The sequence below is a fragment of the Pteropus alecto genome, unplaced genomic scaffold (assembly GCF_000325575.1).
Source record: "Pteropus alecto unplaced genomic scaffold, ASM32557v1 scaffold50, whole genome shotgun sequence".
In the NCBI taxonomy this organism is placed as follows: Eukaryota; Metazoa; Chordata; class Mammalia; order Chiroptera; family Pteropodidae; genus Pteropus; species Pteropus alecto.
In genome coordinates this window covers 12206004-12219098 of record NW_006431918.1, presented here as the reverse complement: position 1 = coordinate 12219098, position 13095 = coordinate 12206004, and the positions used below count along the sequence as shown (strand labels likewise).

Here is a 13095-nt window from a genome sequence, read left to right as displayed (position 1 = left end):
AAAGCAGGGGCTAAAATACGGAGACAGGAGAGGGCGTGCGCGTTCACGTGGAGACGAGGGGGCAACGAGCGGGCAAAGGCTGGCAAACCGCTCTGCCTGACAAGGGTTTAAAGATCAAGTGGCAAATTAGCGTAAAATAAAATAGGAGGCTGGATTTAGCCAGGCCTCACACTCCTAATTAAAACATTTTTTTCAGTCTCCAGACACTGAAATGACATTTGCTTCAGTGCTTTGTGTAAAGTACATATTTGCTACCTGAACTGAATCCCATAATTTTAGGTTTTAGAAGGGTAGAATGAATGAATGAATGAATATTCTAATGTTAAATATTCAAAGTCAGAAATATTCCAAATTTGCTTGGTTTTGTTCCCTCCTGACTTGCATTTGATAAAAGTCTTATCTTGCAAAAGCAAACCCTTACAAGGCTACACTACGCCCTGCACACAAAATGCTTTCCACAGTTCCCAAGTCGGAAATATTCCAAATTTACATGGTTTTATCATCTCACAATTTACACTTGCATAACACCTGAATTGTTCCAGAACATTCACCTCTTTTGTCTCTTATTCTCACTGCCCTGACCTCACAGTTGCTCAGGAGAACTCTACCGGCCTGAGATGTCTGTGTGTTGGGGAGGGAGCATTAGAGGACCCCTGCCACTGTTCCCATTGAACCAAGAAAGTGGGGAGACCTATGTGTCCAGAACACAGTAGATACAACTGGGAATGGAGGTCCAGCCTCCTAACATTCTCTTCTATGCTCTATCCGCAAAACCACCTGGCTTTCCCCAACAGTCGCCACTTCTAACGTGGAATGTTATAAGAAAGAATAACGGTGAAATGCAATGGTGGACAAATACCCTTTAGGTTTGCTCTAAGCTGAAACTTCCAGTAGCTGAGCTCCTGTCATGAAATGATAAAGTCAGCTTATGCAGCTGCTGGCTTGGTTTCAGTTCCTTCCTGACTTACAGTCGATAGAAATCTTATCTTCCAAAAACAAACTCTTACCAGAGTACAGCTGGCATACTAAATGCCTTAAATAGTTTCCAGGTCAGAAAACTAAATATTCTAAGTGTTAGAGTGTTTCACCATTGCGATGACCATGAAAACAGATCGATAAATTTCTATGTGGAAGTTCTGCCCAGCTTATTTGTGGTAAAACTGGAACAAAAACTTACATCCACTGATTTTTAATCAATGCTTTTTCTGCTAAACCTTGCTGTTTTATATGGAATGAACATACAAATGGGGAGCTTGCCTATTCTGAATGATGTTTGGAGAAGTCTATTGCCATGAAGCAATATTTTAAAGGAATTATTTAGTTTTGCTCTTGAACAAAAGGCTTGACAAATTCAGTCTGTGTCAAGGTGTAATAATATAGCCAGATGTCCATCTGTCTGTTGTCACTCATTTTTTTTTTTTCCATTTTGGAAGGGTTTTAGTAAGCCAAAGTAGCCAATTAAGATTTAGAGCAACTGAAATTTCTAAAGGGTTAAGTACTTGGCATGATAACATTTGAGCCTAGTAGTGCTGTGAATGTTTTGTTTGAACTCTCCAGTCAATAGCTCTTAAAGAAAGTCACAGCCTGTTAATGAGTGCAGTTAGCGCGCCGGGTGTCCAACACAAGATTCTTATGTCACCTTTATCTAGAACTAGAACAGCTTCAGAAAACAATTCGCTATGAGCCTGGTTTGCTTGAGAAATAACAACATATACAATTTGCCACATTTGATGTTGGTATTTCTTGTAGTTTTGACTGAGAAAACTTCTTTTCCTCCCCCAGTGGGTTTCACTGTAGGCACTTTCAAGAGTTGGCTCCTTGGTGTGTGAAACACGGTGGAACAGCTCTGGTGGAAAATGGGGTTACAGGCCTGGACCCTCAAACCCCAAGTCCACAGCCTACTGAGGGCAGCTTTAAGGAACTCCACAGAAACTTAGCTTGAAAATCCTCAGTCTACAAATGAGTTTTTGAATTGCAGGTTGGGATCCCTTAGTGCAAGAGTTGGTAAACTTTTTCTGTAAAGGGATAAAGAATAAATATTTTTGGCTTTGTGGGCCACATGGTCAGTCTCTCTTACAACCCTTTTACTCTGTCTACGAGCAAAAGCAGCCATAGACAATAGGTAAACCGAAGCATAAATGAATGAGTATAACTGTGTTTTAAGAATGAATTATGGACATTAAAGTTTTAATCTCATATAATATTTACATGTTGCAAAATATTTTTCTTTCGATTTTTTAAAAAGCACTTAAAACTGTAAAAACCGTTCTTAACTTGCAAGCTGTACAAAACCAGACAGTGGGCTGAGTTTGGCCCACAGGCTATAGGTTCCTGGCCCCTGCGTTCGTGCAATTAGAATCTCTGGTTGTGGAACTCAATCATCGTACTTTTTAGAGCCCCTCAGATGATTCCACAATGCAGTCAAGAGAATTAATTCCTGCATTAAAGGGCATGAAATCAGTTCACTGGGTCGTCGCTGACATTAAAAAATTAAATTGTGTGAAATAGAAGAGAGTACATCGAACTGCACCACACATGGTAAAGACGGTTTTTCTTTTGCGAAATTTTATTTCATACGTATGAGTTTATGTGTCCGTCTCTTTGCACAATGAGTTGCAGTGTAATTCACTATGTCTTAATGAGACTTGACTATGTCTTGAGGTTGATACACCTGGTTATATACCCTATCTGAGTACCTGGTCTCCAGAGAGCTGGGGGAGTCAAGAGTCCATGATGTATCTGAGATCCATTCCAGGCACCTATGAGCTGTTGGCTAGTTGGCTCCAGCCCAGAAAAATCTTATTCAGCTTGTATTGGGTCCATAAAAACAGTTAAAGTTTCTATGTGTGTTAAACCATTAAAATCGTTTGGGAGTTCTGAGAGAGTATGTTTTTAAAATCGTAAAGTTAGCCAATGGATAATTACAAGTGTCCTATCCACCTTTAAAACGTATAAGAGGATAAGGGTAAATAAACTATAGCATCAAAAGATTAGAAATAAAAAATCATTTAATAAAGTATGGGATAGAGATAATAAAAAAGATACTAAAAGTCAGTCGTGAATTCAGATATGGATTAAATTTCTGTATTAATGACAAAGGACTCTAGATTGAGTAAAAATAAACAAGAAAACATAAAAACCCAGCAAGTATATACTAGATCACAAGGAACTCAAATAAAACATAAGAATGTAAAACGTGTAAAAAAAATGCAAAAGAATATTAAACAGATTAAAATAAACAAAAACAGAAACTATAACTCTGATATTAGACAAAGTAGAATTAAAGGAAAAGGCATTTAAAAAGACACAGAAGACTAATTTATATTGTTAAAGGATATGTTACACAATGATTCTTAAGTAAATATGGACCATTATATGCCAATAATGTAGCAACAGGAAATATAAACCCAAAGAAGAAATTAGCAGAATAGCAGCAAGAAAATTTAATAGTTTTCTCCAATTGTGATAGATCAAGTAAACAACAAATAAACACTGAAAAAATCTGAAAAATATCTGCCTTGCAATCACAAGTGATTGACGTATACTTCTTTTGGGTAATAAATCAACGAGGGAAAACTTTGTCATGTGTTCCCCACATTCCCATACACTCATTTTTAAGTGACATTGCTGAATTGCTTGACAAGATGTTTCTGAGATCTGTACCAAGAGGCAAATTTTTATTATATGAGATTATTATTAATATTGCTAGATGTTAAATAATTGTGGTTATTTAGGAAATTGTCCTTTTTATTAGGAGATGCATGTTAAAATGTTTAGTGTCATGATGTCTGTACTTTACTGTCAAATGACACAAGAAAAGTATATGTATTTATATACTAATAGATAAAGCAAATATGGCAAATTATTCACAATTATTAAATCAAGGAAGATACTATTTGAAAATTTGTTTAAGTTTTCTTTGATTTTTTTCCATGTGCTTAAAATTTTTCAAAATGAAAATTTGGAGAAAAGAAATACGATAAAACAGTTTATCATATTCTTTCACCTATTCTTGTTAATAAAAAAAAACCTCTTCTAGTACAATTGCAATAGACAGCTACTTCTAAATATCTTCCATACTTACAACTCGCATATAGTAGTGATTAATAAATTATTTTTGAATAAAATGGGCAAAAATTTATTTAGCTTTTCGATAGCAGAGGCTCATCTGTATACACAAATAAATTGCAGAAAACTTTTATGTATAACAAATATAGATATAAAGATCTTAAAACAAAATAGTAAATGCAGCACAATACTAAAAGAATATTCTATGATAGCCAAGTGATTTATACTAGGATAGAAACAATGAAATATTACAGTACTCATTGATATAAATCTTCCCTTCGACATATTGAAGAATAAAAACACAGTGATATCAAGAGAAACTAATAAGATTAACAGGCATTCCTAAAGAAAAAAAACCCAAAAGTTTAAGAAGCGTTCCTGTTAGAATTGGCATAACAGATATTATCTCTCGTAACCGTTAGGAAATTTATTTTTATATCATTAAGCTATAGCAGTCAACATCCAAAGTTTCAACTGTGATGCAGAAAAAGTATTTTATAAAATTCAATATTTTTTCTTGATTAAATCCCTTAGTTCAGGACCAGTGGGAAATTTCTTAACATGATAAGGATTATTTACTGAAAACAGCAGACATCATAATTAATGGTGTGACACTAATATAGACAGACTCAAGACAGGAATGACTGCGATCATGATCATTATATAATATTGTTTTAGAAGTTCTCACAAATGCAATATGATAAGTAAAGGAGTGGCTATAAATATTTATTTCAAGCAAAGAAACGAAATGATCATTTTTGTAGGGAATATGATTGCCTAATTTGGAAACTGAAAGACCAACTATTGTATTAAAATAAAGGTTAATGATGCCACTTATAAAATGATTATACATAAAACAATAGATCTGTCTTAGGCCACCAATAAACAATTTTAAAATATAATGAAACACGTTTTAATTAAGATAACGAGATATGTAAAATCCCTCTTAAAAAATAAAATATATAAAATTTATCTGACATTTACTACAGTAATTTTTTTCAGGATTTGTTTCAAACTCTTTGGAAGACATTAAAGAAGATACGACTCAATGAAAAAATATGAAATATTCCCTATTCAAAGATTTACTACTATAAAATGTTTTATTTTCTGTGAGCTAATATTATTCATTTAATTCTATTCTAACCAAGTAACACTGGGAATATTTTGACGCTATATGCTGGATAACTTTTCCAAAGGATTCTACAACTCATCTGAAGAGATAAGATTTCTGGCTTCCAGCCAGGGCAGACTAGCTTTTTGCAAACCAGGCTTCCTGTTCAGAACAAGTAAGAAAAGCAGAGCAAATCTGAAGCCTCTAGCGAGGGTTTCAGAGGCTACCAGGACAAAGGTGCTTGGGGTGAGGAGGGGAATGTGGAGAGGTGAGCGTGACATTGGCCACTAGCTTTCATTTGGGGCCTGAGAGACTGTCAAGCTTATCAGAGATTTTGGTGGTCTCACAGAACTAGGGGAACAACAAATGGGGTTCAGGGCCCACTGAGGAGGAGGAGCCACAGCAAACAGCAAGTTGTTGTCAGGGTCCTCCAAAAGACTACTCCCTAAACAATGGCCAGCCTTTAAAAAGACCAAATCTGTTGGGGTCTAACCCGATGGGGCTTTTTCTGTAGACCTACATCGCTGGAAATGCCTCATAGATTAAATACGTGCCTTCCTTCACTCACAGACCTATGTGTTAAATCTGTGGGAAGGAACTACATGACAGCTGCCAAAACTATGAAAGATGTAATAGTTAATTTTTTTAAATTTTAGATATTGATGTAGACCAGTGATCCTGTACTATTCCAGGGTGTGATAGCTTAGGAGTGGATATGATTTGAACTTAATCATGTTCAGAGGGTGTCTGAAATTGAGAACTAGGCAGATCCACCTACTGGGATCCTAATCATGGCCCTCAAGTAAACGGAAGGGGTTGGGTACCAGCGACTACAGGTGGGGAGTTTTTGAAGTATGTCCGTATTCAAGTGGAGATCAAAGAAACCTAACTAAAAGAACTGTGGACTGACGTGACAACTGGATTAAGCAAAACTTATTTTTAAAAGGGACGAAGACTCAGGAAGAACTAAGACAGTGGAAGGAATCACAACATGGCAACTTCCTTAAATAAAAATTTTTAAAAATAATTGTGCCTATGGTACACATAATAAAACATTTGTACTTTTTGTAGGAAAAAAAAAAAAGAGATTGAATCCTAGTTGCCACTCGGCTCAGCTGCTGAGTGGATTAAGATGAGTTTTCCTTCCCCTGACTCCCCACTAGAATCCAGAACCGGACCTGGCGCTGGCTCGCCTCACTTCATGCATGTCGCCCTAATCCTGATTCTGATGGATCCCAGCTATATTTAGATTTTTAATATTTTATTCACGTCGGTCTTTTTGAAATTAATTTAGAATTTTTAAAGTATTGCATTACAATATAATATCTATTTTCAAGACTAAGGTTTGTGTTGCCTCTTAAATTTTGGGCCTGAGGCGAGTTCCTCACTTGCTTCACCCTAATTCCTGCCTTGAATCCTCCACTTGAGATGAGTGAATTCTACTGCATGCGAATTACATCTCAGTAAAGCTGTTAAAAAAAAATAACATAGAGAAATGACCTTCACTGGTAATCAAGGAAATAAAAAAATTAAAACATAAATATACTGTATCTTTCACTTGTCCTATTGGCAAAAATAAAAAGACTTTTGGCACACAATTTGGCAAGAGGGTGCTGAAGCAGATACTCTCAAAATTTATGATGGGGAAGCAAATTTGGCAATATTCATCAAAACCTTTATAATGTGCATACTCTGACATGGAAAGATGAGTCTACAAGGATGTCCATCATGGCATTGTTAAAAAGCGTATAAAGTAAGAACAACCTAAATATTCAAAAGCATGGCACAGGCTAAGTAAACCATGGTTTATGCATCCGATGTAATATTGTGAAGCCATTAACATGTTTTACAAGTGTGTTTACTAATACGGAAAAAGATGCTCTTTGAGTGAGGAAAAGACAGGATTCAGAATACTATAGAGCAATTTTTAAGTATCTATTTATAAACATATCGAGAAAAAAAATCTGGAAGATTTGCCCCAAAATGTCAACAGTACTGATTTCTGGAGAGCAAAGTAGGAAATGAATTGTTTTCCTCTCTTGGGGAAGGAAGTAAAATGCATTGCTTAAGGATGAGCAACAGACAAATCCCCTTGCTTTGCACTCAGCTTTGCTGCTCGCTGATTTTAGGCAAGTTTTTAGGCCTTTTTGAACTTCTGTTCTTTGTACAATGGACATTATACCTACTCCATATTGTTCTTGTCAGAATAAAATGAAATAATCTATGCAAAGGACTTGGCATAGTGCCCGGTATGTGGAACGTATTCGATAAGAACTATTAATAGCATCAAATTCTCTTTTTTCTTTAATAAATATGTGGAAACTTAAAAGATATGCCTTGACCCTATTAAACAAATACAATATAAGTCCAACCATCTTTTCTCTTCACACGTGGTTTTTGCAAAGTAGAGAACTCATTTTCTCTCACCGGATAAGTTTTTTGTATCATTGGATTCCCAGTAGCTAAGGTCATACATAGGTGGTACAAAGGTAACATGGAAGACCTGTCATTGCTACCTGTTTGGAAACGGTTGAGGACTATTAACAAGTTAAGATCACAGGAAGTTAAGAATACACGGGCTTAATGTTACCGATAAGGAGGTCTCATTTTCAAATTGGATTGGAAGAAATACAGTTCAGCAGAAAACCTTTAACTTGACTTCTTCCCCCCAGGTACTACCAGGAATCTAAGCTTCTCTTCCCTGAGTCAAGCAAGTGATAGAAGTCTCTCAGTGAATGAAATGTCCTGAATTTCTATACGGAGCCACATTTCTGATACTCTTAGCTACTGCAGTGTGGTCGTTGGAAACGTGGGTATCATAACAGAAACAAACTATACAAAAACAGAAAATGGGCTAATTATGAATGATGGGTTATTTCATATGTTCACAGTCAATTATTGCTCTTTCTCTACCAGATCCCTGAAATATGTTTCAACATATGTTGTAACCCATTTTGTTTGAGTAGTAATAAGCCATGATGAAATTAAGGCTATCTTGGTTTTCCTCTGTTCACATTCGTCAGCATTGCTTAATGATAATGACGTCTTAGAAAACGGATTGTGTTTGTTCAGTGTACTAGTAAAAAATTTTTAAACTTTTTCTGATTACAAGTTATGATTCTCTTTGCAGAAAATTTAGAAAATATTAAAAAGCAGAAAAAAAAGTTACCTGCAATCCCCGTGCCCAGAGATAACCCTGAGATTTTTTTTTCAGTATTTTAGCTTTAGTTTTAATTTAGTTCATTTATCATAAAAACCAAACAAATAGGTACTTATTAAATATATGAATCTGATAATAATGGCTGGAAATCTATTACTCATTTGCTTTGGTTAATAACGTACCCAGTGTTTCATTTTTAGAGCTCGCATTCACTGGAGAGCTTTGGGTAGTATCCGAGGATTCCACAGTTGTTGTAGAAATACAACCTATAAAGACAAGTTGGGGGAAATTGCTTAAAATGTGCTTCCTAAATAGGTTCATAGATGTTTTCAATAATCCTCTAGAAACCAAAGTAAAAATAAATTTATCACAAGTATGTTAAATTCAATTTCACGATTTAGAGTTAGTGTAAGCTAATTTTGAGATACCGTCCATTCTTTTCTGTCCCTTAGGATTCCTTCAAAGTAATTCATAGTGGAGTGTCCATTGCTTTCCAAAAACCCAATTTCACACTGAGCTCAAGAGATTTATAGGTTTGAGAATTAGTTTCTAGCTCATTTTAGGCTGACCTTTGAGGGCTCATTGAAGTTTAGAGATGAAAGGGATTTTAGATATCATCTATTCTGTGTTTTATTTAATAGGCACAGGAAACTGAGGCCCACGGGGGTGCTAATTGGTTTTGCACAGTTAAATAGTTGGCAGCAAAGTTCTGGTTGTCATCTCCGTAACTATTATTTCTTGGGTGCCTACTATGCGCCTAGCAATGTGTGGGATACAGAAATGAAGACCCAAGTTTTACTTTTAAGAAATGTAAATAGTTTTGTGGTCCCTGAAACCCAGCTCAGAACTCTTTCTGTAACTTAAATGGACAGAAAGGTTCCTTTTTTGGGTCACTGGAGAAAAAGTAGATGCCTTGTTTCTTTGTGTCATTCTAAGTGTGTGCATTTTAAGCTAGTGAGCCTGCAGGTGTATATAGTAAGATGCACTACCTACATCTTAGTAGGTAGTGTAATGCTCTACCTACAAAGATTTCTCATTTTGCCTAATCAAATGAAAAAATATTCTTTTTTTCCTCTTCCTCCCTCTCTCCCTTCCTTTCTTCCTTGCTGATTCCATGAATATCCCACTGCATGTCAGGAACTGTGCTAGATTCTGGGGAGACATTGATGAATAAAATAGACACGATAATACCTGTCCATTTGAATATTCCAATTAAATAAATATATTATGACCTAAAATGAAAATTTTGCATGATTTTTCAAATTAAAATCAGGAATATTGGTTTTTGACATAATTTCTTAGTTGAAGTGATATACTACTATATTCTTAAATTCTTACTTTCAGATTCCGATTTTTCAAATAAAAATTTTGGCTATTCCTTATGCACTAATTTCTCTCCTGTTTCAGAACTTTTGCCCTGTCTTTCCCCTCTTCGATGTCCTTCCCCTAGAATTTGCAAGGCTGGCTTCTTCTCATTGCTCCACTCTCAGCATAAATGTCACTTCCTAGAGAAAAATGTCCTGCTACCTTTCCTAAAACAGCCCCTAGGTTATGATAATCACTTTACCTGGTTTGATTCTCTTTGTCTTATTTTTCACTGTCAGTTACTTTAATAATTGACTCGTTTTGCTAACTGTCTGTGCTCCCTCCCGCCCTTACAGAAACTGAATGTCCCATCCACGGACACTGGTTAGCTTCACTGTGCTGGCCTCGGTGTTCAGAACCTGACAGAAGCCCTGAATGAACAGATGAGTGAATGACCGGGTATCAAATTATTTACAAAAAACTTACTTTCCATATGGCAGATGACATCTGAAATTAGAGATAGTGGCTTTAGCCTTAAGATTACTGGAGAAAGCAAAAACGATCCCTTCTTTTTGCCATAGCCGACAATATTTAATGTTCTTCATACTCTTCCTCATCTTCTTCCCCTCTTCAGCTAATGAATAAAGGGGAGCAACCTTGTTTCCATACATTTCTGTGACTCTATAAAGTCGTCACATCAAGAGAGTTTCTTTGAAGGGCTTCAGAAGATGCAAAGATGACGACAGCACTGGCCACGAATGCCAGGGGAGCCTTCAGAGTCATAAGTCCTCGATGACCTCCTCATGAAGTGTCATTTAAGGCCTTAATCCACTACCTGCTTGAGCCGGTGTAGACGTGAAGAATTTATTTCTTTTCCAGGAATTCTTTCCAAATTTTGTGCAGCTCGAAGATGCACAAAGATTTTCCAGCTCTTGTTCCTCCCCCCTCCCCCAAAGGATAATGTGTCTATTTTGATTGAGTAACCACAGTCTGCCCCTGAGGCAATACAAAGAATACCTCTTCTCTCTTCTGTGTAAAACTCTACAAATATTTGAATATAGTTAAACATTACACCACCTACTCTGTTTTTTATTTTTTCTTCAAGCTAAATGTTTTCATAGTTTGCTACTTGAAAAAAGTTAGAGAGGCTTTTTCAGTCTTCTGTTTTTCTGCAATTTTTCTCTTCTTCCCGTCTTTTCAGAACTCACCATTGCATACGCGAGTTTGTTCCCTAGTCTATAATTATCATTAGAGTTAAATACTTATTTAATACTTTGCCACGTGCTAGGCACTGGAGTGAGTACATTACATTAATTACTTTGTTTCATCCTCATTACCATGAGGCAGGGACCAAGATTGTCTACATTTCGTGGATGAGGACATTGAGGCAAAGAGAGGTAAGTCACCTGATTTTGTTGTTCCCCAGCCTGTCACGGGTGGAACCAGAGTTGAACCCAGTTTTCTTTGTCCCTCATGCCGGTGCACTATTTTACGCCCTAATGCCCTAAGGTATCTTGGCAAACACTGGATCTCTTCTCCGTCATCTACAGAGCACCCAGGAGGTCCCTGGCACTTGGCTCTGACGTGAGTTAAAGCAAATATCTGAATATCTGATGGGCTAAATACGTTTCAAATGACTGCCTCTTCTTATTTATGTGCTGGGCACTAGAATTTCTAACACATAAACACTGCATTTTGAGAAGACGTTTACCATAGCATCCTCAGGAAGAGACCAAAAATAATGGTAATTTAATACAACTTAAGAACATCTCTACATTATTATTATTTTTTATTTATGAATTGGTTTAGATTTAGATCCCTAAACCACATAACACCTCAGCCAACAGAGTTATTTTTTCTTTTTCCTGTCTCACACCTCAGTAATGGACCCACAGAGAGACAGACATATCCTCCATGGTTTCAGAGTTCATGCTTGTGGCTTGTACCTTTCCGACAGGAGAAGGAAGAAATTATAATTTTCTGGAAATTTTTTTACAAACCAAGGACGGTATATCCACCATCACCCTCATTTATGACTCTTTAATTTAGAAGTTAACTTCATTTAAACACAAACAAAGCAACAAATTTATTCATCCAGAAATAGTTCTCATAATATTTGATAAAATCCTTTTCATTTTAGCAATACTGGAAAGCTGTGACCCAGCCACGATCACCAGCTCTCTGCTGCCATTTCCTCTACCTTGGCAGCTGAGTCCCAGTAAAATCCATCTAGCAGACTGGGATCTGATATACTGCTCATTTATTTATTCATTTAAGTAAGGTAGAACTAAAGAAATGGGGGTAGTTTATATTTTAATCTATAATCTCATGTCCTATACAACAGCATCAAGCTAAAACAAAAAAAATTCCACTTACCTAACAATAGTACTCCAATTATTACTTTTTCGTACATCCTGAAATCATGAGCTGGCTCACAAGTCAGTGCAAGAAAGCCACCAGGGCGGACTGCAAGTGGCCGTCTGCGCCCCAGCCTGCCCGCTATCTTTCAGGCCCACCTTCCCGAGGCCTTCGCAGTTGATAGGCCTGGGTGGCATTTTGAATTATGCAAAGTTGTTAAACACCTGTCAATAAAGATATATGGACATCTGTTTAACTGGGAGTGTGAAAGTGTTAAGTAAAATCTTCATTTCAAGAAACTGGCAGCTACATGTTAAATTTACTTTGCATTAATTAAGTGGGCGCTGCAAGGTAGCAGCCTGGTAACTGGACATACAAGAGCTCAACTGTGAAGGCCTGAGGCCAGGACCTGAGCCAGGCTGCTGTGGCTGCTCTGGGGTTAAAAACCTTTCATGTTTAATGTGAAGATCCCTGGGTGCCAGAATGGAAGTGACTTCTTACATGTGAAATAAATGTAACTGAGAACTTTAATGACTATTTGAGTACTCTGAGGTTTGAAAAAACTCTCAAACTCATGACAAGTCATACAGCAATGGAAGAATATGTGAGACACGAGAAATCTCTAATTCAGAATATAGAGTTTAAACTGAGAGCTGCCCACACAGCTGCAGAACCCGAGAGTCATTTCTCTCTAAAATGAGTTAATGCCAAGACAATAAATATGAACACTCAAAAACAAAAACAAACGAAAACCCTTATCGTAAAGTGGGATAACATGAGGGCTATGACATTCTGAGGAAGACCAGTTTCAAAGGGAGACAAAACAGAAAACGACATGAGTTAGATGTGAAACAGCTCAAAAGAAGGTGACTGGGTTCTCCACCTAAATTGTCTTACTTCGTATAGGAGTTGTTTGTGAAAGGTGTTTGTGAAAGAAAACCAATTTGCTAAGTCAGCAATTTGTCAAATATATTTAATTTTGTACCCAAAAATATGGTTTAAAAAAAAGTGTACGAAGGGATGTGTGGGATGTCAGGAAACTGGGCCACAGAAAAAAATGTCATTTAGTGGGGAAAAGATGTATATAAATATA

The 13095-nt window shown here is 36.6% G+C and overlaps 1 protein-coding gene and 1 non-coding gene across 2 annotated transcripts in view; one reads left to right on the top strand and one right to left on the bottom strand.

Moving 5' to 3' along the window:
- GYPA (glycophorin A (MNS blood group)) overlaps window positions 1-12109 on the bottom strand; it is a 22569-nt gene extending 10460 nt beyond the window's left edge. The window contains exons 1-2 of the mRNA XM_006906293.1: window positions 12021-12109; window positions 8522-8605 (exon numbers count right to left, since the gene is read on the bottom strand). Coding sequence (XP_006906355.1) covers window positions 8522-8605; window positions 12021-12057 — 121 coding nt within the window. The 5' untranslated portion in view covers window positions 12058-12109. The remainder of the gene's footprint in view (window positions 1-8521; window positions 8606-12020) is intronic.
- On the top strand, window positions 5660-5790 carry LOC112475175. The gene has a single exon (XR_003044594.1). It is a non-coding gene; the product is annotated as a small nucleolar RNA SNORA18 (small nucleolar RNA).
- Window positions 12110-13095: the final 986 nt, after the last annotated feature.